The 21506-nt window shown below is 41.6% G+C and overlaps 1 protein-coding gene across 1 annotated transcript; it reads left to right on the top strand.

Moving 5' to 3' along the window:
- Nucleotides 1-1246: 1246 nt before the first annotated feature.
- LOC139928210 (hemicentin-1) lies at nt 1247-21329 on the top strand. Its single transcript, XM_078284519.1, has 22 exons — nt 1247-1501; nt 3036-3326; nt 3416-3739; nt 4231-4452; nt 4611-4838; nt 4935-5198; nt 6727-6987; nt 7117-7272; nt 7901-8113; nt 8959-9201; nt 10209-10410; nt 11983-12010; nt 13303-13531; nt 14104-14376; nt 14522-14851; nt 14967-15218; nt 15493-15647; nt 18273-18441; nt 19439-19705; nt 19797-20129; nt 20389-20643; nt 20741-21329. Exons 1-22 carry the CDS (start codon nt 1447-1449, stop codon nt 20746-20748), a joined length of 4758 nt encoding a protein of 1585 aa, XP_078140645.1. The 5' UTR covers nt 1247-1446; the 3' UTR covers nt 20749-21329.
- Nucleotides 21330-21506: the final 177 nt, after the last annotated feature.

The following is a 21506-nucleotide window of genomic DNA, read 5'->3' on the forward strand; positions in this document are numbered from 1 at the left end:
AGCTTCGTCACCCTAAGGTGACTTATATCATCAGCATTCCTGCATCCGCTCTATCAGAGCTCGTGTTCAGACCTTTACTCATTTCAAGTATCCATATCCTGCAGTTCTGAAAATTGAAAGTACTGGGAGAGAGAGAGAGGAAGAAAACAGGATGTTACAGCATGTTGGGAAATTTTGTGGGAATTCCAGCGTTCAGATTCGCTTCTTCCTGAAATGTAATTATGACGAGTGACACAAATTGGTTCTTAGAAACTAAGCCAACATACTTGTTTTATTAGGAAGCCCCATTAGATACCGTGGTGACAGCCGGTCTTAATGAGTCCCAACATAACACACACAAGACATAATCTCATTTCTGAATGAATGCAACCATTTCCATTCTTCTGACTGTATCAAAGCAAAACAACATCCAAAACTGACAAATAGATTGTCTAATTATCATCTGAAACCTTACTGGCTAAAGTATGAAAACCTGGCGCTGGTAGAGCAAACTATTGCTGTGCCCAAACGCGTGTGTGTGTGGGAGTAAATCTCTGCACTGGTGACCTGGAGAAATGTGGGCATAATGAAGCCTTCCAGCATGAACAGAAAAACATTTTGGGCATTTTAGGCTCAGTTCAGAAAAGGAATATGAAGCCATAACTGTCACCAAGTTTGTCGCCTCCCAGTTTTGCTTTTGTTTATGTCACTGAATTGGATAATTTTTTTTCCACTATCAAACTGATCTGCTGAGCTCTCATTAGAAAGACTGAAAGTAGCAGCTGAACATGAGTTTTAAATGTATTTCAACACTGTAAATGATGTTTAAATATGTCCTGTTTGTAACCATTTCACCTTTAGCTGCAATAGACCTGAAAGTTATGAAGAGTTTGTTTTCCACCAGTAAATCCTAAACCTCAGAATCTACCTGTACTGTAATTATTCAGAACTGCTAATAAAAGGTTTGACAGAACATTAAATTGTAATTTATAATTTAATATAACTATAATATGAAAATAATTCTAATTAGATGTAAACACAAAAAAATTGAATGCTTTATAATAAAACATGTGACTACAGTCCTATTGTCATTGTTCTAGCATGTAACCCTCTGAGTCATAAAACGCGTTTCATATCTCTGTTCCTTGACATATTCACACAAACCTCAGTCCCCCAACTGTTGCACATTGAGTGAGTGAGAGAGAGAGAGAGAGAGAGAGAGAGAGAGAGAGAGAGAGAGAGAGAGAGAGAGAGAGAGAGAGAGAGAGAGAGAGAGAGAGAGAGAGAGAGAGAGAGCGAGCATGTCTTTCACAGTGTCGGGGTATTCCAGCAGGGCATGTGTTTGCCGTTTGTCTCTCCTCTAGTTTTACTTCATCGGTTTATAACAGATCACGAGGACGCAGCGCCAAATGAGCCGCTGAGCCGAACGGACGACAGAAAATACATAAGGAATACTGTTCAAATCAAATGAGTGAAAGTACATTTCTTCCACTTGTTGTGGGTTTCCTCCTCAGTGCGACAGGTAGGCTGTTTTTTTTTGTTTATTTGCTCCTCAGCAGTTGCTTGTTTGACAATGGGGAAAAAATATACATATATCTATATCATGCCACGGTTATTTTTGTTTCTCAAAAATAATATTCTCAAAAAGTACTCTCGATAGCGGGCTTATTTTTTGAGCAAGGTAAACTATATTGGCTAGTTCCTGAAATGTTGGATTGAAACATAATATAGAAAGGGGAAGTGATAATAATAATAATTTTAAAAAAACCCCGTCGTATGAGCATCTTATTTTCCATAGCTTAGTCATCAGTAACAATGAAATAGCGGCAGGTTGAGACAGGCATTAACATACCAAGGTGCATAACCTTGTTTCAACCAGAAGAGGGCGATATCACAGTGAAAGCGATGGGCTGTCATAACTACATTATACAAACCAAGTTGTGGAAAGCTAAGAAACGTCATGTAAGGCATGTTTGGCCGCATGGAGTGGAAAAGAAACCCTACAGTGTACTATAACGTGTTTCACAGTGCCACAGCGTCGAGTTTCTTGATTTATTCCTTGGATTTGAGACATGGCAGTGGGGCTCACAAACAAGCCCCCTGCCTCTCACTGACTCTCTACCTCTCATATATATACAATGCTTGTATATATGTTGTTAATATTTTGTTAATATTTTGATATTTATGTACCTATGCACCAACCACACCAAGTCACTTTCCTTGCAAACATACTCGGCATAATAAAAGAATTCTGATTCTGATTCTGAATTCTGATTCTGAAGCGAAATTGAATTGAACTGAATGAGGCAATACATAAAATGACAATCATGTATTCTAATGCAAGAGGCAGCAGCCAACATCTCAAACAGGAATACCATACACGTTTCACAAACTAGATGTCTCAGTTTTGGGGACATATGGCTCTTTAACTTGTGTGGTTTACCTTTGTGGCTCATCTTGGTCAAGGTTCCAATATTTCTGGAGACAGAGAGAGAACTTGAGTTTGATTACATTTATATTTACAATCCTAAAATCGATAGTGTCAGAGTGTGCAGTGTACTGAAACACCATGTTTTACTGCTGTTACAGGATGGTTAGATTTTTGAGCATTCAACAATCATCCTTTTAATGCCATTTCAACCATTTACTGTAATTCTCCAATACTCCAATAGGTTTACAAAGATAATAAACAGATTATAGAGGAGGGTAAAAGAAACACAGTTTACCCACCTTTTTAGGCCGATATAAATATTTATGACCTAAATTCATTGTATATATCATAGTAAATAGTATCAAAGTGATGTAAGTTATACAAAGATATAGGGTCTTTCAAGGAACAAACATAAATTAATGCTTTACTTAAAGTATAATTGTTTTTTAATTATATTATTGTTTCCTTATGATGATCATGACTAGTTTACCCACCTTTTTATTTTACCACTACATCATTGACGATACATAAAAGACACATAAGACAAAGTGTCAGTACAAATGAAATGTTTCCCTTAAGGCAAGTGTGCAAATACTATGGATCTGCACTCCACCCTGTCCTGCAGGTTTGCATGCCTCCTGTCCTATTGAGCTGAGCCCCCCCAGTGTTGTGGTGAGATATGGAGACTACGTCTCAGTCAACTGCAGCACATCAGCCACACAGCTTGATAGCATGGGCTGGGAGGCTTCGATTGGAGGCACAGGTCTAATGGATGATGTCAACCATGCGACCTGGACTGTGGAGAACCTAACAGACTGGAACATCGGTCCCAAATGCTACATCAACCAGCAGCGACCAGAGAATCCAAGTGGGGAGCTTGATCAGTGTCTAAAGACCCTACCAGTGGTTCTTTACAGTAAGTCTTGTTTTTATCCACTTTGTACAGGACAGAACAACACTTTGGTTCTACAGCTGTTTTTCTGATAACCTCTACTTTGTCTCTAGCATTTCCAGATAGCGTCGCCTTCAGCTCCAGCGCCGGCTCTGCTGGTCTGATGATTGAGGGGGAAAGGCATATCCTCACATGTGACATCCAGCATATTGCTCCCGTTCAAAATCTCACTGTGACGTGGCACAAAGGAAATGAAACCACAATCGACAGGTTTAACAATCCCAGTAAGGAACCAGTGAATCAGTCATCTGTCCACAGCTTTACAGCTAGTAGATATGATGATGGAGTCCAGTTCAGATGTGAGGCTCATTTGGACCTGGGGCCGGAAGGACCCTCTCTTTCTGCCACTTCACAACAGTATCCTGTTACAGTTCACTGTAAGTATACCATATACATATTACTAATTTTCATGAAGGGAAGGTTTAAGTGAAATGGGCCTCAGAAAGAAAGGCATATTACTGTGTTATAGCTTATATTTGACCTTTAGAACACTTGAATAGAATGCTTGATAAGTCAGAGTTTGGATAAAAATTGTTACTCTATTTTACTATTCCATAATAAGCACTATAAGAGATATTATGTCAGCGGCAAGCCATCCATGATAATTGCATCCCATAATGGGATGTTGTTACTTTGGGGAATTGTAGTTATTTGGACCACAACTGTAATTTCTGTTGGACCACACAGCTGTAATAAGACCAAATAGTCCCATACTGGTGGCACACAAGTCTAAAAGGGGAAAGCACCATTATTTCAGCCAGTTCTCATGGATAACTGGATAATTTACATCTTAGTTGCTTTTTATTTGTTGAACTCTAGAAAGAAATATAATATGGCATACGTGGTTGTTGTATCTGCCCCCCTTTAGTTGGACCAGATATAAGCTGTTCCAATATCGAGATATTGGAAGGGGAGACCTTGGAGGGGCGATGCCCCGTGGCAGGGAATCCCTCCCCCAACATCACCTGGCTGAAAGATGGGAAGCCCACAGACCCCACAGTCTCACTGCAGAGGGACAATGCAGGGCTGTACACCATTAAAGCTGAAGGCAGAATCGTCATCGCCAAAAACATATGGGTCTCTGTGTTGTGTGAGTTTCACATTCAGTGTTTACATCAGCCAGGACCACATGACCCACAAACCCAACTCATTCAACATTACGCCATGCAGAACATGTTACAGTCCAATGTTGTTTGATGCGAGCTTGAATTCCTTGACTCCACTATATAAGCAGTCTTTTTGTTTCAGATGGACCCGAGTTAAGCTGTCCAGCCAGTTACACTGCGGTGGAGTACGCTACTCACAACTTCACCTGCACTGTTGAGGGCTATCCTCAACCTAACACCACCTTTTACAAAGACGGGGACAAGGTGGACCTTCCAGAGAAGCTAACCAGGAGTCATGCAGGACAGTACATGATCATTGCCTCAAACCAGCTCTCAAGCATCAGTCACACAGTGGATATTGATGTCTTGTGTAAGTTACTGTGATGAAGATCCCAAACGCAGATCAATAGTACGAGTGATTCTACTTTTGCTCTGACACTCACACTCTTCATATTGTTGTCTCTAGACCCGCCATCGAAGATAAATGAGCTGGAGGACACTGAAGTTGAGTTCGGCTCTACCATGTGGCTGAAGTGTTCTTCCATGGGCAACCCGCGACCTGAATATCTCTGGAGTTATTACCAGGCTGACAATGTGAAGGTGGAAACTGAAGATGGAGTGTCCCGTCTGCACATCCACGATGCCACAGCAAACAACATCGGCTCCTACACGTGTTACGCCAGGAACGAGAGGGGGATCGTCTCTCACACAGCCAGGGTCACTGTTAAAGGTAAGGTCAATATAATCAATACAACAATAATGCAATAAGCAGGCTGGTGCCAGACGATGTAAACAGATTGTCTGGCATTGGCAGCCTGCTTAACGTTTAACATTTTGTCTAATGAGAAAGGGTAGACAGTTAAGTGGGTTATAATCTGCAATATAGTCCTTAATGTGAGATAGACCTTCATTAATTCTAATTACTTAACTTGTAAGTAGGTTAATTGTATTACTTTTGTGAAATGTATCCCAGTGTATCCCAGCTACTGACTGGGATTTGTCTGTTATTTTTATAAACAGTTTACAGTAGTTTTGAAAATAGAAATCTATCTATTGAATGTTAGTTAGCTAAAGTTTGTATGTTTGTTTTGTGGCGGTCAAGCCATTTAATAAAATCTGAACACCAACCCATACAGTGTATCCTGTGACACAACTGGATAGACTATACAGTAATAGGCTTACATTTATAGACACAGGCGGTGTCTGCAGCCCAGTGTGGGGGAGGGTTGTTTCCTCTCCTGTGATGTTTAGCAGGCAGCGATACGGTGAATGGGAGCTTAGCTTAGCTTTTTCCCAAAGTCAACAAGTCTGCTGGCGCGTCCCGTGAACTTGACGCGAAGGAGGAGAAACTTTAGAGGAGCTCAGTATAACGGAAGCGACCGAAAACAAAACTCTTCTTCCAATGGAGGATTTACACTCTGTTCGTCTCCTTTCAATCATCTTGACTTTGGAGCTGCTGTCGCTTTCTAACGGGTCAGAATCAAGTAAGTTTCTGTGGCACCGCCAGACCGCGCGCTCCCTTTCCTGGCGAGATTGAAATGGCCCAGGTAGGCAGAGCGAATAGAACTAGCGCAACAACACGCCACATAAAATGTATAATGGTTTTTTTTTGCCTATTTTATATGGCCTGTTGCTGAATGATGGTGAAACCACGCAGCGGCGTTGAAACGAGAGGCGCTCCAGCCATGTGAAGTAGACTGGAGAAAGTCTTTGAAATTTATGAGACACAATCATTTTAAAGTGCTTTTTTTTAAAAAATAGAAACGAATTGTCTGGCAGTGTGAATACTAATGCAAAATCACCAAAATATTCATATAGGGGCGTATGGCGTGTCTATGGCACCCATTAGTGAGTTTATGAAGACCTTACTTAGCCTAAATGTTTTTAATCTCCTCTGGTATCACTACAATATTCCTGTATAATAGCTGTGTTATTTATATCTTTCTACTTTTTCATAACGAAATGTTTGGGAGGAGAAATAATGTTAAAAAGTTTGACAAAGACTAGTTGGCATTAAGTGCCCCCTTTCCTTGGGCGGGGGGGGGGGGGGGAGGGGGGGTATCCTTCCTGACCCTTTTCCTGTATTTTTAGTCTTCTGAGTCACAGCTTTTGTTCTACAGTCTACAGACATGTGACTTTTCACCACTTTTTCTCAGCGCTGGACTAGGAAATGTTGTGTTATGATGATAGAGATATTTGTATAATATAGAATAGGACTGTAATAACATCTCCCCCCCCCCTCGCTCTGCATGCCACAGGTGCAAAACCCGAATGCCCTATCAAGATAACTCCAGACAGGATGGTGGTACAATATCAACGCGAAAACTTGGCAACGTGCACGCCAACATCCACCATATCCAGCAACGTGAAAGAAATATACTGGCAGTTTCTACAGGGCGTCATCAACGACAGCCAGTGGTTTGATCAGAGCCATGAGGACTGGGACCCGAGGCCTGTCTGTACTGCGACATTCGAGGGAATTGGAACGTGCCAGAAACATTTGGACTTCACCATGTATAGTAAGTACTGATAACTTCCCTTTCCTTTTTTTTTGTACTTGCCCTGTCATTACATCTAAACAGATCTCTCAAAAAGGTTTTCAACTATTCTGATTTGTTTGACACTTTTTTAAAATTACCCCTCCCAAGAAACACCAGACAGTGTCTCCATCCAGTCTGTGAACCATACTGGCCTGATGGTGGCGGGGACGGAGTACCAGCTGCAGTGTGACATCATCAGCGTCGCTCCTGTGCAGAACCTCACTGTGCGGTGGTACCAAGGGAACGAAACCATCAAGAGCAAGGGTGGGCAACCTTTCTTCACATGGGCTCTAGTGACAGTCATGTTACAAAGTTACAAAGTGCTTTACCAGAATAAAACAAATGACAATAAAAGTGAAGTAAAAATGAAAGAAAAAACACACAATTTAGAAGAGCACAGCACCAAGAAGGTTTACGAAGGAAAGGCTATAAAATCTTCGAGGCTATTATAAACCAGTATGTTATCAAGAGAGATTTTAATGAAAATGCAGCACAGATAAGATAATGTTCTCATTATAAACTGTAATTCATATAAACCAGTCTATTATGAAGCAGGACATTGCCAAAGAAAGGCTTCTCCCAGACACTGGATGCGGTAGTGTAGTGTTCAGGATTAGTGTTCAGAATTGTTCAGGATAATGTGTTAATGTGTAATTGCTCACAAACTGTCCTTCACTTGGATAGGGAAGTTACTTTAAATGCTTTTTTTTTTTTGCCTTCACCCATGCCACTTGTAGTCTATACGCCTCATTGACCGGCCTGCGCGGCCTGCTGTAAAAAATATGCCAGGGAATCATCTGAATTCAGTTGAGCTTATGACCATATAAGGATGACTGTGATTGGAAGACTGTTTCAATTTCTTTCTTCAATTTTTTCTCCCGCTTTTGACCAGCAGGCACACTGCGAGTGACTGGTTGCCCACCACAGAAGAAGACAGACTGTGACAACAATGTGATCAGGACACCGGTGAATGTGTCGTCTACCATCAGTGTCACTCTGGGCAGAAATCAACATGCAGCCGAGTTCAGATGTGAGGCTCGGTTGGACCTGGGACCGCAGTCTCCTTCATCCATGAACTGCAGTCCTCTCAACATCACTGTCTATTGTGAGATCCATAGTTTTGTCTACCGTGTGTGTGTGTGTGTGTGTGTGTGTGTTGGGGGGGGACCACTGAATTTCAGCTTTGAAATATAATATTGCTGCGCCCTCGGGCAGTCGAGCCTTTACTTGTGAACCTTCACTCCTGTCTCCCATAACCAGAAACCAGAGAAGAGTATGTCCCGCCCCCTAATCTGTGGCGTCACACTGATGTACCGCTCTGAGAGAACGTATTAGAAAATATTCTGGTTTGACTAAAATAATTTTATTGGGATAAGGGAACATTTTCTGACTCAACACTTACACCGCTATGATAATACAACACTCATTTGAATGTCAAAGTTCAGATAATACTTGTATACGTTCACAAAGTCAGTCTCCCATTCATTGTGAATGGAGCAGCATCATGCTGCACATCGCTAAGACATCACTAGTTTGAGTCTTGTCTCTCTGGCTCCGGGAGAGGATTGTTTATGTTCACAAATACTGATTGAGCCAATACTTATGAATCATTGCCAGAAATGTTTATGCTTGCAAGAATGGTATACTCTTTATTTTAATGTGAGATTTGTAATATTTCAGTGTATAGCCTTCTGCCTGGGACCCAAAAAATAGTCTTACTCTGTGATCCTGGTTTGAAAATATTTGTCTTGCTCTGGGATTCAGGTTAAAGAAATGTTTTTCACTGCCCAGTCCTACAATTATGTAATTCATATCACTGGCCAAGATCAACTTGACATATTAGTACTCTTGTCATGTAGAGCCACCAGAAGTATTGTAATACATTTTGGGTCGCAGCCTTTTAATCGTTTCTGACGTCACACTGCTCTGTGCGCCCCTCTGTCTTCACAGATAAGCCCGTCATTAACGCCACGAAGCTTCCGACGAGAATACCCGTGTTCAGAGGTTATCCTGAAGAGCTTGTTTGTGAAGCCGAAGGTCACCCGCCACCGAGGATCCAGTGGTTCTACAGCTCAGAGAAAGTGGTCCGTGTGTCTGGAGGCACACTCACCGTCTCTGAAGCGGGCTTCTACACCTGCAATGCCACTAACGATGTCGCTTCCAGCTCCCTGGTGGTGGAGGTGATTCTAAAAGGTAACGGCACATTTAACCTTAAACTCCACTGTGTAGTTTTGGGAAGGAAATTTGAAACTCTGCCGAAGAGCTATAATTGCACTTTCCCCCAAAGTGCTCCATTAGGGAAAGAGGATCTCAGGAAGATGGTTTTGAAACTAATGACATCCTTCCCTACAATACAACAGAGGACATCATTTTCAAGAGTTACTGTTGGCTCAATAGCTTATTTTTGATTTCTTATGAGGTTTGAACATTTGCAAATGATTACTGCAAGTCATTTTTCCCCACAATTACATGGTGCAGCTGTAATCTGTAACCCTACGTTCAGACAAAACGCAAAAAAAAAATAATTAGAGGTGTCGCAAATACACGAATAATCAATAAAAAGAGGCAAACTGCGCGACATGGACGCAATTGCACTCTAGACGGTGCACATTTAGGCAAAGAGGCGTTTGCTTGAGTTGAAATTTTTCACTTTGAGCAAGAAATTCACCTGATGCAGTAGAGCGAAAGCCGATCAGCTTCAAGTGGGTCTCTATCCAGGCGCCTCTAAATTTATTTCCAAAATGGCCAAAGAGCTCCTTGTAGAAGTGCGTCGCTCAACGTCGTTCACATGCGGAGACAGAAACAAAAAGGAGAGGGCATGGCAGAAGGCCAGGTTCGGGTAAGTTTTGTCAAAAATGTTTAGCTACTTTTTATACATTCGTTGCTACTTTTGTATCAAGTGGTGTCATCAAACGTGATTGCATGTCGCATACCACTCATGCGAGTATATTCTGCCTTGCTTCTTGTCTGAACGTAGGGTTACATGTTAACCTCGTAAGCGGATAATTAGCAAAGTTTTCATAATCTTGATTCGCACTTCTGCCTATAGGTAGCATAGTTGCATCTCTATTGATACACTGGTAGAGTAATAACTGGAATCTTGGTTCAGATGTTGTGTCATTGCATGTCAGAGAGGGAGACTATTTGAATTTTTGCAACATTAATGGGTTGTCCGTTTGATTTTGTCTCTTTCATTACAGAGGACTACCTGCCCCTCATAGCAGGATTCGTGGCCGTCACAGTAGTGGTCATCTCCGTCATCTTCGTCTTCATCTACTCAATCTACTACAAGAACACCAAGATGCGCCGCTACAGTCTTAAAAACCCCAAACTCAACACCCAGAATGGCAACGTAGCTCACAACGGCTGGGACACACAGCTCCCCATGACCAAACTGTCTTAGCAGCGCATCTATTTCTAGTACAAAATGGAGAGCTCTGACCACTCTGAATGAGCAGCCCCGCTCCGCCACCAGAGACTACAGTGGTTAAGGGGCTGAATACCACTCCGTCAGCTGGCTGACTTTGGACTCTGGACCCTTTGGAAGTATCTCTTGCAATCCTCCCATACTTAGCACACTCTGTTATCCCCACATTTAAGGGCTGATTTATGGTTCTGCATCAAAGTGTCGCCGTAGCTACATCGTAGGTGTTTTGTGGTGCCGGCATGGGCTGCAGTGGCACCTCCCCAAGACCGCAAGAACTGCCACTGGCCCGCTTGGGTCGCTCCTCCTACCTGTAGGGTATCCGGTTGATGTCCGCCGATACTGAGGACAACTTGAAGCAGATCGAAGAGAGACTAGCTGAGGAGGTTCGGAAATATGCTCATTTGTACGTCACCTCATCCTCAAATTATGAAGATTACCTGATGTCACTGAATTCGTAGTGAGAAATAACGCAGAACCTGGGTTTCAGAGAATGAAATCGTAAACCCAATCTTTAGGTTTCAAAACGGCCCTTCAGAAACCTATGGGCGATGTCACACTCACTACCTCCATCTTTTTTTACAGTCTATGGTAGCAAAGGTGACACTTCGACTGCAAATTAGAAATCAGCCTTTAGTGCTCATATATAATCTCTGTTTTACCTTTTATTGAATAATCTGATTATGAAAGACCCCATGAATTGGTATCTTTACTTTCTGGATTCGATGCATTCCCTGTTGAAACAGGATATTGGGGTGGGACATAATGCAGCAAGGCGTCATTCAAAAGTCTAAAACAATGGAATATGAGTCAGGGAGAGAAAGGAGATTTTATCTGATGGGAGGGGTGCGGAGTGGAGGGATTTTTCAAAAAAATCTGATGGTTTTATTGGTTAGAAATTTATATTTAGGCCGACTAGTGCAGCATGAGGTCACCATTAAAGATACTGTGTTTTCCAGGAAGTAAAATTAAGTTAAGTTAATTTCATGGGGACTTGAAGTCAAATAGCTTCAGCTCATAATGTAGGCTGTCATGTATACTACTGGAGTGTAACTGTTTTCAGTGGGCAGAAAGAAGAAGAGGTGCAAGGACTGAAAGTGTAAGTCAGTGTTGTCAGAGAAAGTGGTTTGTTGTTTTTTTCATGAGCACAAAGGGAATCTAATGTACAAATGAATGTCTTTGTTGTCTTTGGTTTGACGTTTCTCGTTTTTGTGGATTCTGCTCCATCAGCCACCACACACAAACTCTGATAAATGTATGTAATTACTTTACAAACCACACATGATTTTAGCATGCAAGTGATACCCAGAGATTGTTGGTGTGGTGTTTGCAGAACTCCACTAACATGAGGTGCACTATTTCCCATTTTATCTCTTACTCGCTTCCCTTAAAGTATGACTTTGACTCTCTGAAAGAGCATGTCAGCTGCGACCCTTTTGTGGACATTGTTGCGTGCGCAGACCAAGTCCACTGAGCCTGTGATGCCTTCACTTTTCTTTGTAAGCCTATAGCCACTCTGCACTTCTTTCTGAGTTTGTGGCTCCTCTCAGTGCCTGGCCCTTTGTTGTGCCATACTGTGTCAGGCTCCTGGGTTATAGGACATGTTGTCTTCTGCCTCATTTGTATGCTTCAACTGAATGACTGATAGTCTAATGCCTATTGGAATTGTACAGGCAGATGAATATTTTATGTAAAACCTTATATTTATTTATGAAAAACGATAAAGATGGAGCAGAAATTGGACTGCATGAAGGGATGTGTGCTACTAAGGTAAAAGACTGTTTCTCTACCTTGATATTTGTTGAGGTAAATAACTGCAAATAACGGGAGGGCCAGTTGGTGTGAAAAGGTTGTGGCCTAAGTTGAGTCCTAGAGAATAAATAATTACAGGTCTTTGGAGGACAACATTATAACCCACCTGTGAATACTGCTGTAAATTTTTTGTGACTATTTGGTGTAAAACAGTATTTTAATATTAAAAAGTTGGCTTTTCCATGTTGAAATTGCTTTGTTACTGAAAACTATCCTCCAAATGTGGTTAAGGATACAAACAAGAAGATCTACCTGTGTGTAAACAAATCACAATAGAATGGCATTTTCATAAATAACTCTTATTCTTCCTTAATTTACTAATTAATACAAACATTTCCAAGTTATATTAACAGTTCCAACATCTCAAATGAATACATAGGCTGCAAGTTTAAAAAAGTATACATTTGTTTAGACTTATTGGCATGGTAGATGTCTTTGGTCACTCATGAGTGTCACAATAAAAGATATTCTCAGATTTGGGTCCGAGAGACAAAAGCAAATGGGGGTCCGTGGCTCTAATGGGTACTAAATTAGGGGTCCTTGATGTGAAAGGCCTACATCACAAGTTCCCTAACTTTTCATGTCAAGTAGATCCACATTCCTGAGCGATTGTGCTCTACAACACGAAACCGAGACGAAACAAATAAACATTATCTCTTTTGATTCCCTTCAGTCAGATAAGATTTGTCCTTCCATTCTTGGAACCACATACTTCTTTGGAAAGGTTTACAAGTTAGGAAGGTGTGGCGAGGCGGCTGCGTTCAGGGACTGTCGGAATTACGAGTTACACTTAGGTTTACACGAACGATTCCACAAATCAGTAACCGAAAACACTTCCATGGCAGTATAGTTAATAGTTAATATAGAACCTCCTTGGGCAGTATCCACGACTGGGAAATTGGAGATTTTATGACACCTAGTAGCTCTGTGTCACCTGACAAAGCGATGTTTTGTTCCGGTGTTCATTTTGTTATTAGTTCCGCCCAAAAGTAGCTTCAATGCGCAACAACTGATATTTTCTATCAGGAGTTTACGAAAAACACGTGAATGCAGCATAGGGTACTTTCAGTCCACACTTTGGAAATTTTGGGCCCAGAAGAAGAACAGCAGAGAAGAGCGACGCAGCGTGTACCAACGAGGGAAAAACTTTTGGAAATAATCCTGTTCAACGCGACCATTTTTGGATTTTTTTTTTAACCGTAAAAGTGTATATTGCGCTGATTAATTGTGGGGCAGCAATGACGTGGTTAGGCCTATTTATTTTCAGCGGAATAATGGCATGCATAGGTAAAACAATGTTTTCTGTTGTGCCAGGTGTTTTATCCAGATCACATTTAGGCTACACGGGAGACAAAATCCCAACACTGTGTCATGATATGTAGGGTTATTTCGCTGATTCACATTTAGGAAGCAAACAGGTTGGCCTACGCCCATTTCATAGAACAGGCTACCTAAAACCATGGAAGTGTAATTCATCCGGTTGTTGTTTCGTTTTGTTGTGCTTGTTAGTCTCGTTTGGGCTTTTTTGAAAGCTAAACATTTTGTATCCAGTGGTCAGACTGTTGTTTTAATCATCGCATGGTTTCTTGTTTATTTACTTGATGATGATTTACGTAACTTTTGTTTTATTTAACTTTTAAAGTTGAGATCCTTAATTCCACCTGCTTGGCAAAGAGGGCAGCAACACACAAGAAACCTACAGCCTATACTTAAAGTCAGTGGGAGAAATATTAATTTGTATCACACCAGAATAGGATTCGATTTTTATTGAAGATATTGTTTTATTACCATTTGTATCTCACTGTATTGTAGGCCGCTTCTTTGTTCACCCTGTATTGTCCTGTGCTGTGTACCTGCAGGGCCTGTGAGTGCCTCCTGTCCCATTGAGCTGAGCACCCCCAGCGTGGTGGTGAGATACGGAGGCTCCGTCTCAGTCAACTGCAGCACGTCGGCCACAGAGCATGACGGGATGGGCTGGGAGTCCACCGATGGAGCCACAGGCCTGCGGGAAAATGTGAAGTTTCTCATGTGGACAGTATCAGCTCTGAAAGACTGGACAGCAGCACCCAAATGCTTCTTTAATCCCTCTGTTGGTGAACAGTGTTTGAAAAAACTATCAGTCACCATCTACAGTGAGTAGCCCACCACTTCATTCAAAACCACAGGCGCACGTCTTATTATTTCCTGTTGCTATGAAAAGCACAAAGTGTGAAAAATAATTTGTCACCATTTAAGTTAAACTCTCTGGTGCTTCTCACCACATTCTGTTTTTTACAGAAATGCCTGACAGTGTGTCCATCTCTCCGTCGAGTCATATGGGCCCGATGGTGGAGGGCACAGAGTACCACATGCAGTGTGACATTGTTGATGTCGCTCCAGTGAAGAACCTCTCTGTGACATGGTACAAAGGAAATGACATCATCCGTACTCAGTCATATGACGGCCCGAGTAAAACTCCAGTGAATGAGTCATCTGCCCTCCAGTTCACCCCCCATAGAGATGACAACGGTGCTCAGGTCTTCTGTGAGGCACAGCTGAACCTTGGACCATCGGGACCAAATCCTCCCCCCATGATGAAATCAAAACCACATGAACTGACTGTACAGTGTGAGTTTCTAATCCCCTCTTAATATAACCATAAGAATACTCAAGTTTGTAAGAGAATATTGGGTTTCTTTTACCTTTCTCTCTGAATGTTTTTTTTTTTTTTTTAACTCCTCAGACCTTCCAACCTTCGTAAGGCCTGAAACGGAGACGCTGCACATTGCAGGTGGTGCTAAAATCATTTTAAACTGCACTGCTGTGGGAAACCCCATGCCTGTATACAGCTGGCAGTCCTCACATCCCATGGAAGAGAAGACGGAGAATCAGGCCGTTTTGGCCCCCTCCGTGCTGCTTCCAGGCACCTACAACTGCTCAGCCTCCAACGCCCTGGGCACCAGGACCAAGCAGTTCATTATCGCTGAAAGTCCAAGTAAGAAATTGTCAAGTTTTTCAGCTTGTTCTAGGCTACTTCATTATTCTCTCGCAGTGTTTATAATTCTATAATTCCTCCATGCTGTTGTTCTCCATCAGGTAGTCACCCTGGGACCACTGCTGGGATTTTAGCGACTGTGCTGTCTGTTCTTATTCTCATTTTGGCCTGTGTGGTTTATCAAAAACAGAGAAAGTCTTCTGTCGCAAGACCTTTAGAGTCTGGACAGGTGAGCTGAGAGAGAGAATGTAACAAACACTCCGCTCTCCCACAGGGAATCGAACAGCATTTTCAGCCATAGTTGGAGTGTTAGCGGCCCTGGGTGTCCTGTTCTTCGCTGCCGGTGTCGTTTTTGTAAACCGTGAAGGAACAGTCTCTACCAGAAAATGCAGCTCTCCTGGCGGAAGGACTTCCTCATCGGGGATTGTATGAAACTGACTTCTGATTTTTTTAATGCACCTCTGCATGGCTTTTGAATGACAATGGTGCCTTCTGTGGTCCTTTTTGGGATGAGGAGAAACATGCCAATTACATTTGTCTCTTGATGGCCTAGGAGCATGGTGTGTTTTCGCATACAGTACTCATGATTTTGCTTCCAGTCTTGCTTGGCCACTTTACCTTTTAAGAATGCATGATCCCAGTAACTGTCTTTTAACACTTTACTGCTTTGTACACTTGTGACACATTTTTGACAATAAGTCACTGTATACAGAGCAACCTTGTGGAAAAAGTCTTTTACTTTTTCTTACTTGAAAAACTGATGACAAATGATATGAGATGTATTGACGCAAATTGCATTATGCCTCAATGGAAACCACACAACTGTGATGAAACAGGCATTGTTGCGTTATTGCCTGTTTCCTTTTTAATGACGCATTCTGTAGTGTTGTCATGTTTCTCAGTAATCGGTTAAGGAGTTAAGGAGAACAGCACAATAACATTAATTCTGCACATAGGACCAAACTTTAAGGACATTTTCTCCTTAAAGTTTGAGCCATTCCTTTATTGTTTTTATCCAATCAGGTATCATCTGTGTGTCTATAGACATTTGCATGATAGAGCTACAATAATTACCTGAGAGGTCTGTGAGATCTTGTCAGGTGTTTCTGCTATGGGCTAAAATGCTGTTGGTGAGCTGCTTTTTTATTTTATTTTATCTTATTTTTTACATTTTGGGTATGTTAATTATAGTTTTAAGTATACATTATGCTAATTTGTTCCCATGGTATGCTTTTATATGCACTATTAACGGCTTTTGAATGTGTTGCTAAGTGTACACTACCAAAGCACTGAAAACTGTAGCCACACCTTTACTGTAAACTGGTGACAAACTGGTTTTGGTGACACATCTAGGTTTTATTACTATTAGACGGTTAGTTTCTCCTTGAAATTACCTTAATTGGAGCTGGGAAATTCCATGTTAGAAATGTGTCTGGTGTACTGGTACTGGAAAAAGTTGTTTTGTTTATTGTTGTCATTGTGAGTGAAAATTATAGAATGAGAAAAGTCATTTTTCAAGGGAAAAAAATCTCGACCTCAATATTAACAATGTATTGTATGTAAATGTAGTTTTTAAAATGCACTGATTCGTTCTTAAGCTTAAGCCAACTTCTCTGTCAATGATATCCTTAGGCAGAATACTGATTGAGGCAAAGTCAAACTAGTGTCTTTCACTGAACTATGTTTCCCTGCCACCTTTTGTCAACCCCCTGGACCTCTCTCTCCCATTCTGTCTGGCATACATTATACAGTGCTTTGACTGCCATACTAATTAGTGCAAAACAATGTGAATGTAAAGCAGAGCATTTGTTATCCTGCCTGTGTTGGCCAATATAAATCTTTTTTTTTTTCTAAAATTGTGTTCTTTATGTTTAGTCCCTGTCGTTCCCAGTGAAGGCCTCGCCAGAAAACACTGTTTGTGTATGCTCTGACTGTGTTGCTATAACAACCTGGCAGAGCGGATATTGCTCAATTTGTCTTGGAGTAAAAAAAGGTTTATTATAGGCGCACAAGCTTAACATATTTCTACAGAGAACTTGGAAAGGGGCAGCATAACCAAAAGCGAACAAGATATCTGTACATTGAGATTAGCAGCTGTGCTTTCTATAAATACACCAATAAGCATCCAATTACTTGCTCACTGGTACCTCAGTCATGGCCAGAACTGATATGCTGTGTAGCATTCTGGTCACAGTGTGAGTCCTACAGGCTACATGCTGGAGAGCTCAACAGTCCTGCCTGCTGGGACTTGACAAAGCATGGAGCTCAGAAGCTATGGGAGTCGAGCATGCAAGCAGAACTGAAAATAAGCTTTTGTTCTCATGGACTTACAGTTGGACAACAAAGCTGCAAAGATAGGCTACAATCCCTGATTTGACAACGGTAAAATGGCAGCACCTGAGGCACACATTGGAGAAATGTTAGTATTGTGTATTATTAATATTAAACACATCAAACCCCAGAATCAACAGACGTAAATGTAATGAAATGTAGTTTGGATAATAATACTGTATCTTTATAGGCAAACAAACTGACTGGGTCAAAGTGGTTTCTTTCAGCTATAAAGAAGAACTGAAAGTTTTGTGTACAGAGCTAGTTTTCTGTTTTGAACTTCATGGGGGGGGGGGGGGGGGGGTGACTGTATAGCATTATGAATATTTTTCAGATGTAGTGTAATCATTGTGCAAGTTTCTGAAATACCCTAGATGACTATGCCTTTTTTTGACCATGTTTCTGTGTTTTCCCCTCATCCTTTTTTTCCCTTTCTAACAAATAAAAATGGGTGTAGGCCTATTAGTCTTACACCCTAACAAAAAAATCACATTATTGTTCCTACACTGACTCATAGTGTTACTCATGGTGTCTGTGGTACTATGGTAGCCTATCACTGTTTTTTCTATTCCTGTGGGGGCCTTTGCTTTGGTATTTGTATATTATCCTGCAAAACATGTATTATACGATCCCTGCAGTTCTTTTCCGCAAGGGTCTGTCTTTTCCAGAGGCCTACCACCACCTGTCAAATTTCCCTCTCCCCTTTACCCCCCACCCCCAAAGTCAACCGGGATGAAGGGAGCCCTTTTGTTCCAACATAGTTCACTTCAGAGTTGCCAAGCACGGTCAAGTTGGAATTTTCTTTCTCCTTTCTCTCAATCGACGGCTCACTGGGAAAACATGGGAAACAACTTTCTGAAATGGATTATAGCGCTTTGCCAGTTTTACTCGGGTAAGATGCAATAGGCAGCATGTTTTTTTTAACTTGTTGGAATCGTTGATGCTGTTTGGTGCAATAGCCTACTTATGATGGTGCATATCGACAGTGATGTAGGTAAATGAAAAGGTGGGTAAACCTCCAGTCGGTGATCATTAGGGCATCACAACCACCAATATAAGGAAAAATCAATTACACATTACATTTATGCCTTTCCCTTAGATTCTATCCTTGTATAATTACACCATTGTGTTACTCTTTAGTTATGTAGTACGATGTGCATTATGAATAGCCTATATGTCATAAATAGACCTATATGTCAGGCTAAAAGGTGGCTAAACTTTATTCCGCAAATAAAATTGTGGCTAAACTGCGTTTAGATGAGTTTATGCTCCACCACATCCCGCATAACCCGCACGGGGTGCCCTTTCCTGTGTTTTCGTTCTGGCAAGCAAGGTGAGCGCAACTATTTGAAGGGTCACGTTGCGCTAATCGTTAATCAGCTGTCAGTCATACAAAAGGAGGATCAATAGGTTAGCCTGCCTCCCCTGAGTTTGGCTTAGGCTACTCACGTTTGTGTCATGTCCCTCAGTTGCCACTGAAATAATAATAAACTATAGGCTATGCACAGCCGTGTTTTGCATTCCTTAATTGACATTGTAGCCCATTCTACATTGTGTGTGTGCGTCCCTTATGAAAAACAACTGAGACCCTATAACCCAATCCTATTATAAATTTAACAAATATCACAGCAAAATGAGGCAAACTATATACAGTTCCTGTAGGAATATGATGATATGATGCCATAGGAGAAAAAATATCAATAAGTCTGGCTTTTAACTCACTATTTAGTCCTAGGAGTATTATAGGAATATTACTCTTTAGTGTGTGTTGTAGCAGGGTTACACAATAGGTATAGCCTGCATGGCTTGTATAAATGAAAATGCTGTCATGGAGGACGGTGATGACACTGATGATAATGATGATGATGATGATGATGCCTATGTCTCAGTGTCAGCTGAAGGTTGCTCCTTAGTGCTCAAGCCCTCCAGGGTTGTGGTGGGATTCGGGGAGCCGGTGTCAGTCAGCTGTGAAGCAGCTCGCCCAGTGCGTGTTCTGGGCTGGGAGTCCGCCATCGGTGCAGCACACACCCAGCAGGACCTGTCTGTCCAGTGGAAGGTAGACAGTCTCATTGACTGGATAGAGGAGCCCATCTGTTACGGAGTGTTTTTCACTGCCCCGAGACAGTGCGAGGAGAAACTCAACCTCGTCCTCTACAGTGAGTCAACCTCCTGTTTTAATGCCTGGTGTAGAAACGGATCACCATTGATGAAATTTGTTACACATCACCGCTGTGTATTTTCATTTAGAAACCCCAGACAGCGTCTCCATCGTCTCTGTGAACCACACTGGTCCGATGGTGGAAGGAAAGGAGTACCAGCTGCTGTGCGAGGTCCAGAACATCGCTCCTGTCCAGTACCTCACACTGCGGTGGTACAGAGGGCAGACTGAGGTTTATAACCACTCCTTCTCCGAGCTCACACCTTCCTCACCTGTCCAAGTGTCCTCTATTCTCATGATCACTCCGACCAAAGCCGACAACGGGGTGCAGTACAGATGTGTAGCAGAGCTGGACCTCGGACCGGAGGGACCACACCCTCCTCCAGCTGTGAACTCGGAGCCTCTTAATGCCTCTGTATACTGTGAGTCACTGACATTCAACAAGTCTCAGAGCCGGTCCCCCTCCTAAAAGAGTGTAGTTTTAAACCAGTACTTTCATCCAAGCAATCTGATTGACCAAATGTATGTTTACCACTTGGAAGAAAACTTCTCATGCATTGGTAACTGCTTTATTAAAAGTCCCTTGAGGACGTTCTTTCTTGTGATTATGGATACAACAGTGAAGCAATAATCTTTACACATATTCACAGTAACAAACAACCCCTGTTATCTTCTCCCTAGATCCCCCAGCTTTCCTCAGTCCTGAACCAGAAATGTTGGACCTTATAGTGGGTGCTGAACTCACCTTAAACTGCACCGCCGCAGGACACCCAACACCTGTGTACACCTGGCAGTCCTCACATCCCATACAGGAGAAGATGGAGGACGAAGCTGTTCTCTCCTCCTCCTCGCTGCTCCCAGGAACCTACACCTGCACTGCCTCCAATAAGCTTGGCAAGAAGAGCAAGCAGTTCACCATCAAGGCAAAGTCCAAAGGTAGGAGGGGGGGAGGGACTTTGAAGTGCATTTTTGTACAAGTTATTACCATACATTGTGTACTAATGTGCCTACATCTTCTGTTGTCTTTACTCAGGTGTTTAAAAAAAGGAATCTTATGATAACATCAGACGACCACATAAGGAAATATAAGGAGAATTCAGCTGAAGGGGATTTTAGCCTGTTTGAGGACGGAGATGATAAAGCAATCATGGCTCAACAGATATTTAAGAAGATCCTGTTTCTCACCCAGAATGAGACCTCATGAAGAAAATGACCTGAATAGACTCATTAGTGATTGGTAATTGATTGTCATTTGGGTATTTTAACATGAGTGTATTCTGTGAACTAGTTTGCTGGTTTAGGATAGGATATAGCCCAGCTCACACGTTTGCCTTCGCCAGACGATATCCTGTTTGGAGAAATCTTGCTAATTTATATTGTCTTTTGTTAAGACTCATTTGGCATATTAATGTAATTCAGTCACCTTATAAGATTACAAATGTGTACACTTAATGTAGTAATAATAATTACATTACAATTAATGATTGCTGTTGGACTATTAATACTGGAACATTAATATTGAATAATTGCAGAATGTTATTAATGTTACAAATATCCTGGCATAGATAGGCCTAAAGTTCAAAACTGATGTTAAATGTCAACAGACCATCATTGTAAATACAAACTGTTTCTTAATTTGCTTATCTGTATGAATAAAAGTTACATTAAGAACGGTATCATTATTATGATGTTCTTGTTGGACATGGCTGCCACTACTTTCCTGTTCTCACATTTCAAGTGACAATAAAAAGTAGGCTACACAAACAGATCAATGCTAAAACTTTGGTTACACTGTAAAC

This window comes from Centroberyx gerrardi, chromosome 7 (assembly GCF_048128805.1).
Source record: "Centroberyx gerrardi isolate f3 chromosome 7, fCenGer3.hap1.cur.20231027, whole genome shotgun sequence".
In the NCBI taxonomy this organism is placed as follows: Eukaryota; Metazoa; Chordata; class Actinopteri; order Beryciformes; family Berycidae; genus Centroberyx; species Centroberyx gerrardi.

Excerpts from the sequence above, each read along its gene's own strand:
- LOC139928210 (XM_078284519.1), top strand. The coding sequence starts at position 1,447 with ATGAGTGAAAGTACATTTCTTCCACTTGTTGTGGGTTTCCTCCTCAGT. Across the intron at positions 10,411-11,982 it reads CCCATGACCAAACTGTCTTA|TGCCTGGCCCTTTGTTGTGC; the intron begins GCAGCGCATCTA and ends GGCTCCTCTCAG. Across the intron at positions 14,852-14,966 it reads ACATGAACTGACTGTACAGT|ACCTTCCAACCTTCGTAAGG; the intron begins GTGAGTTTCTAA and ends TTAACTCCTCAG.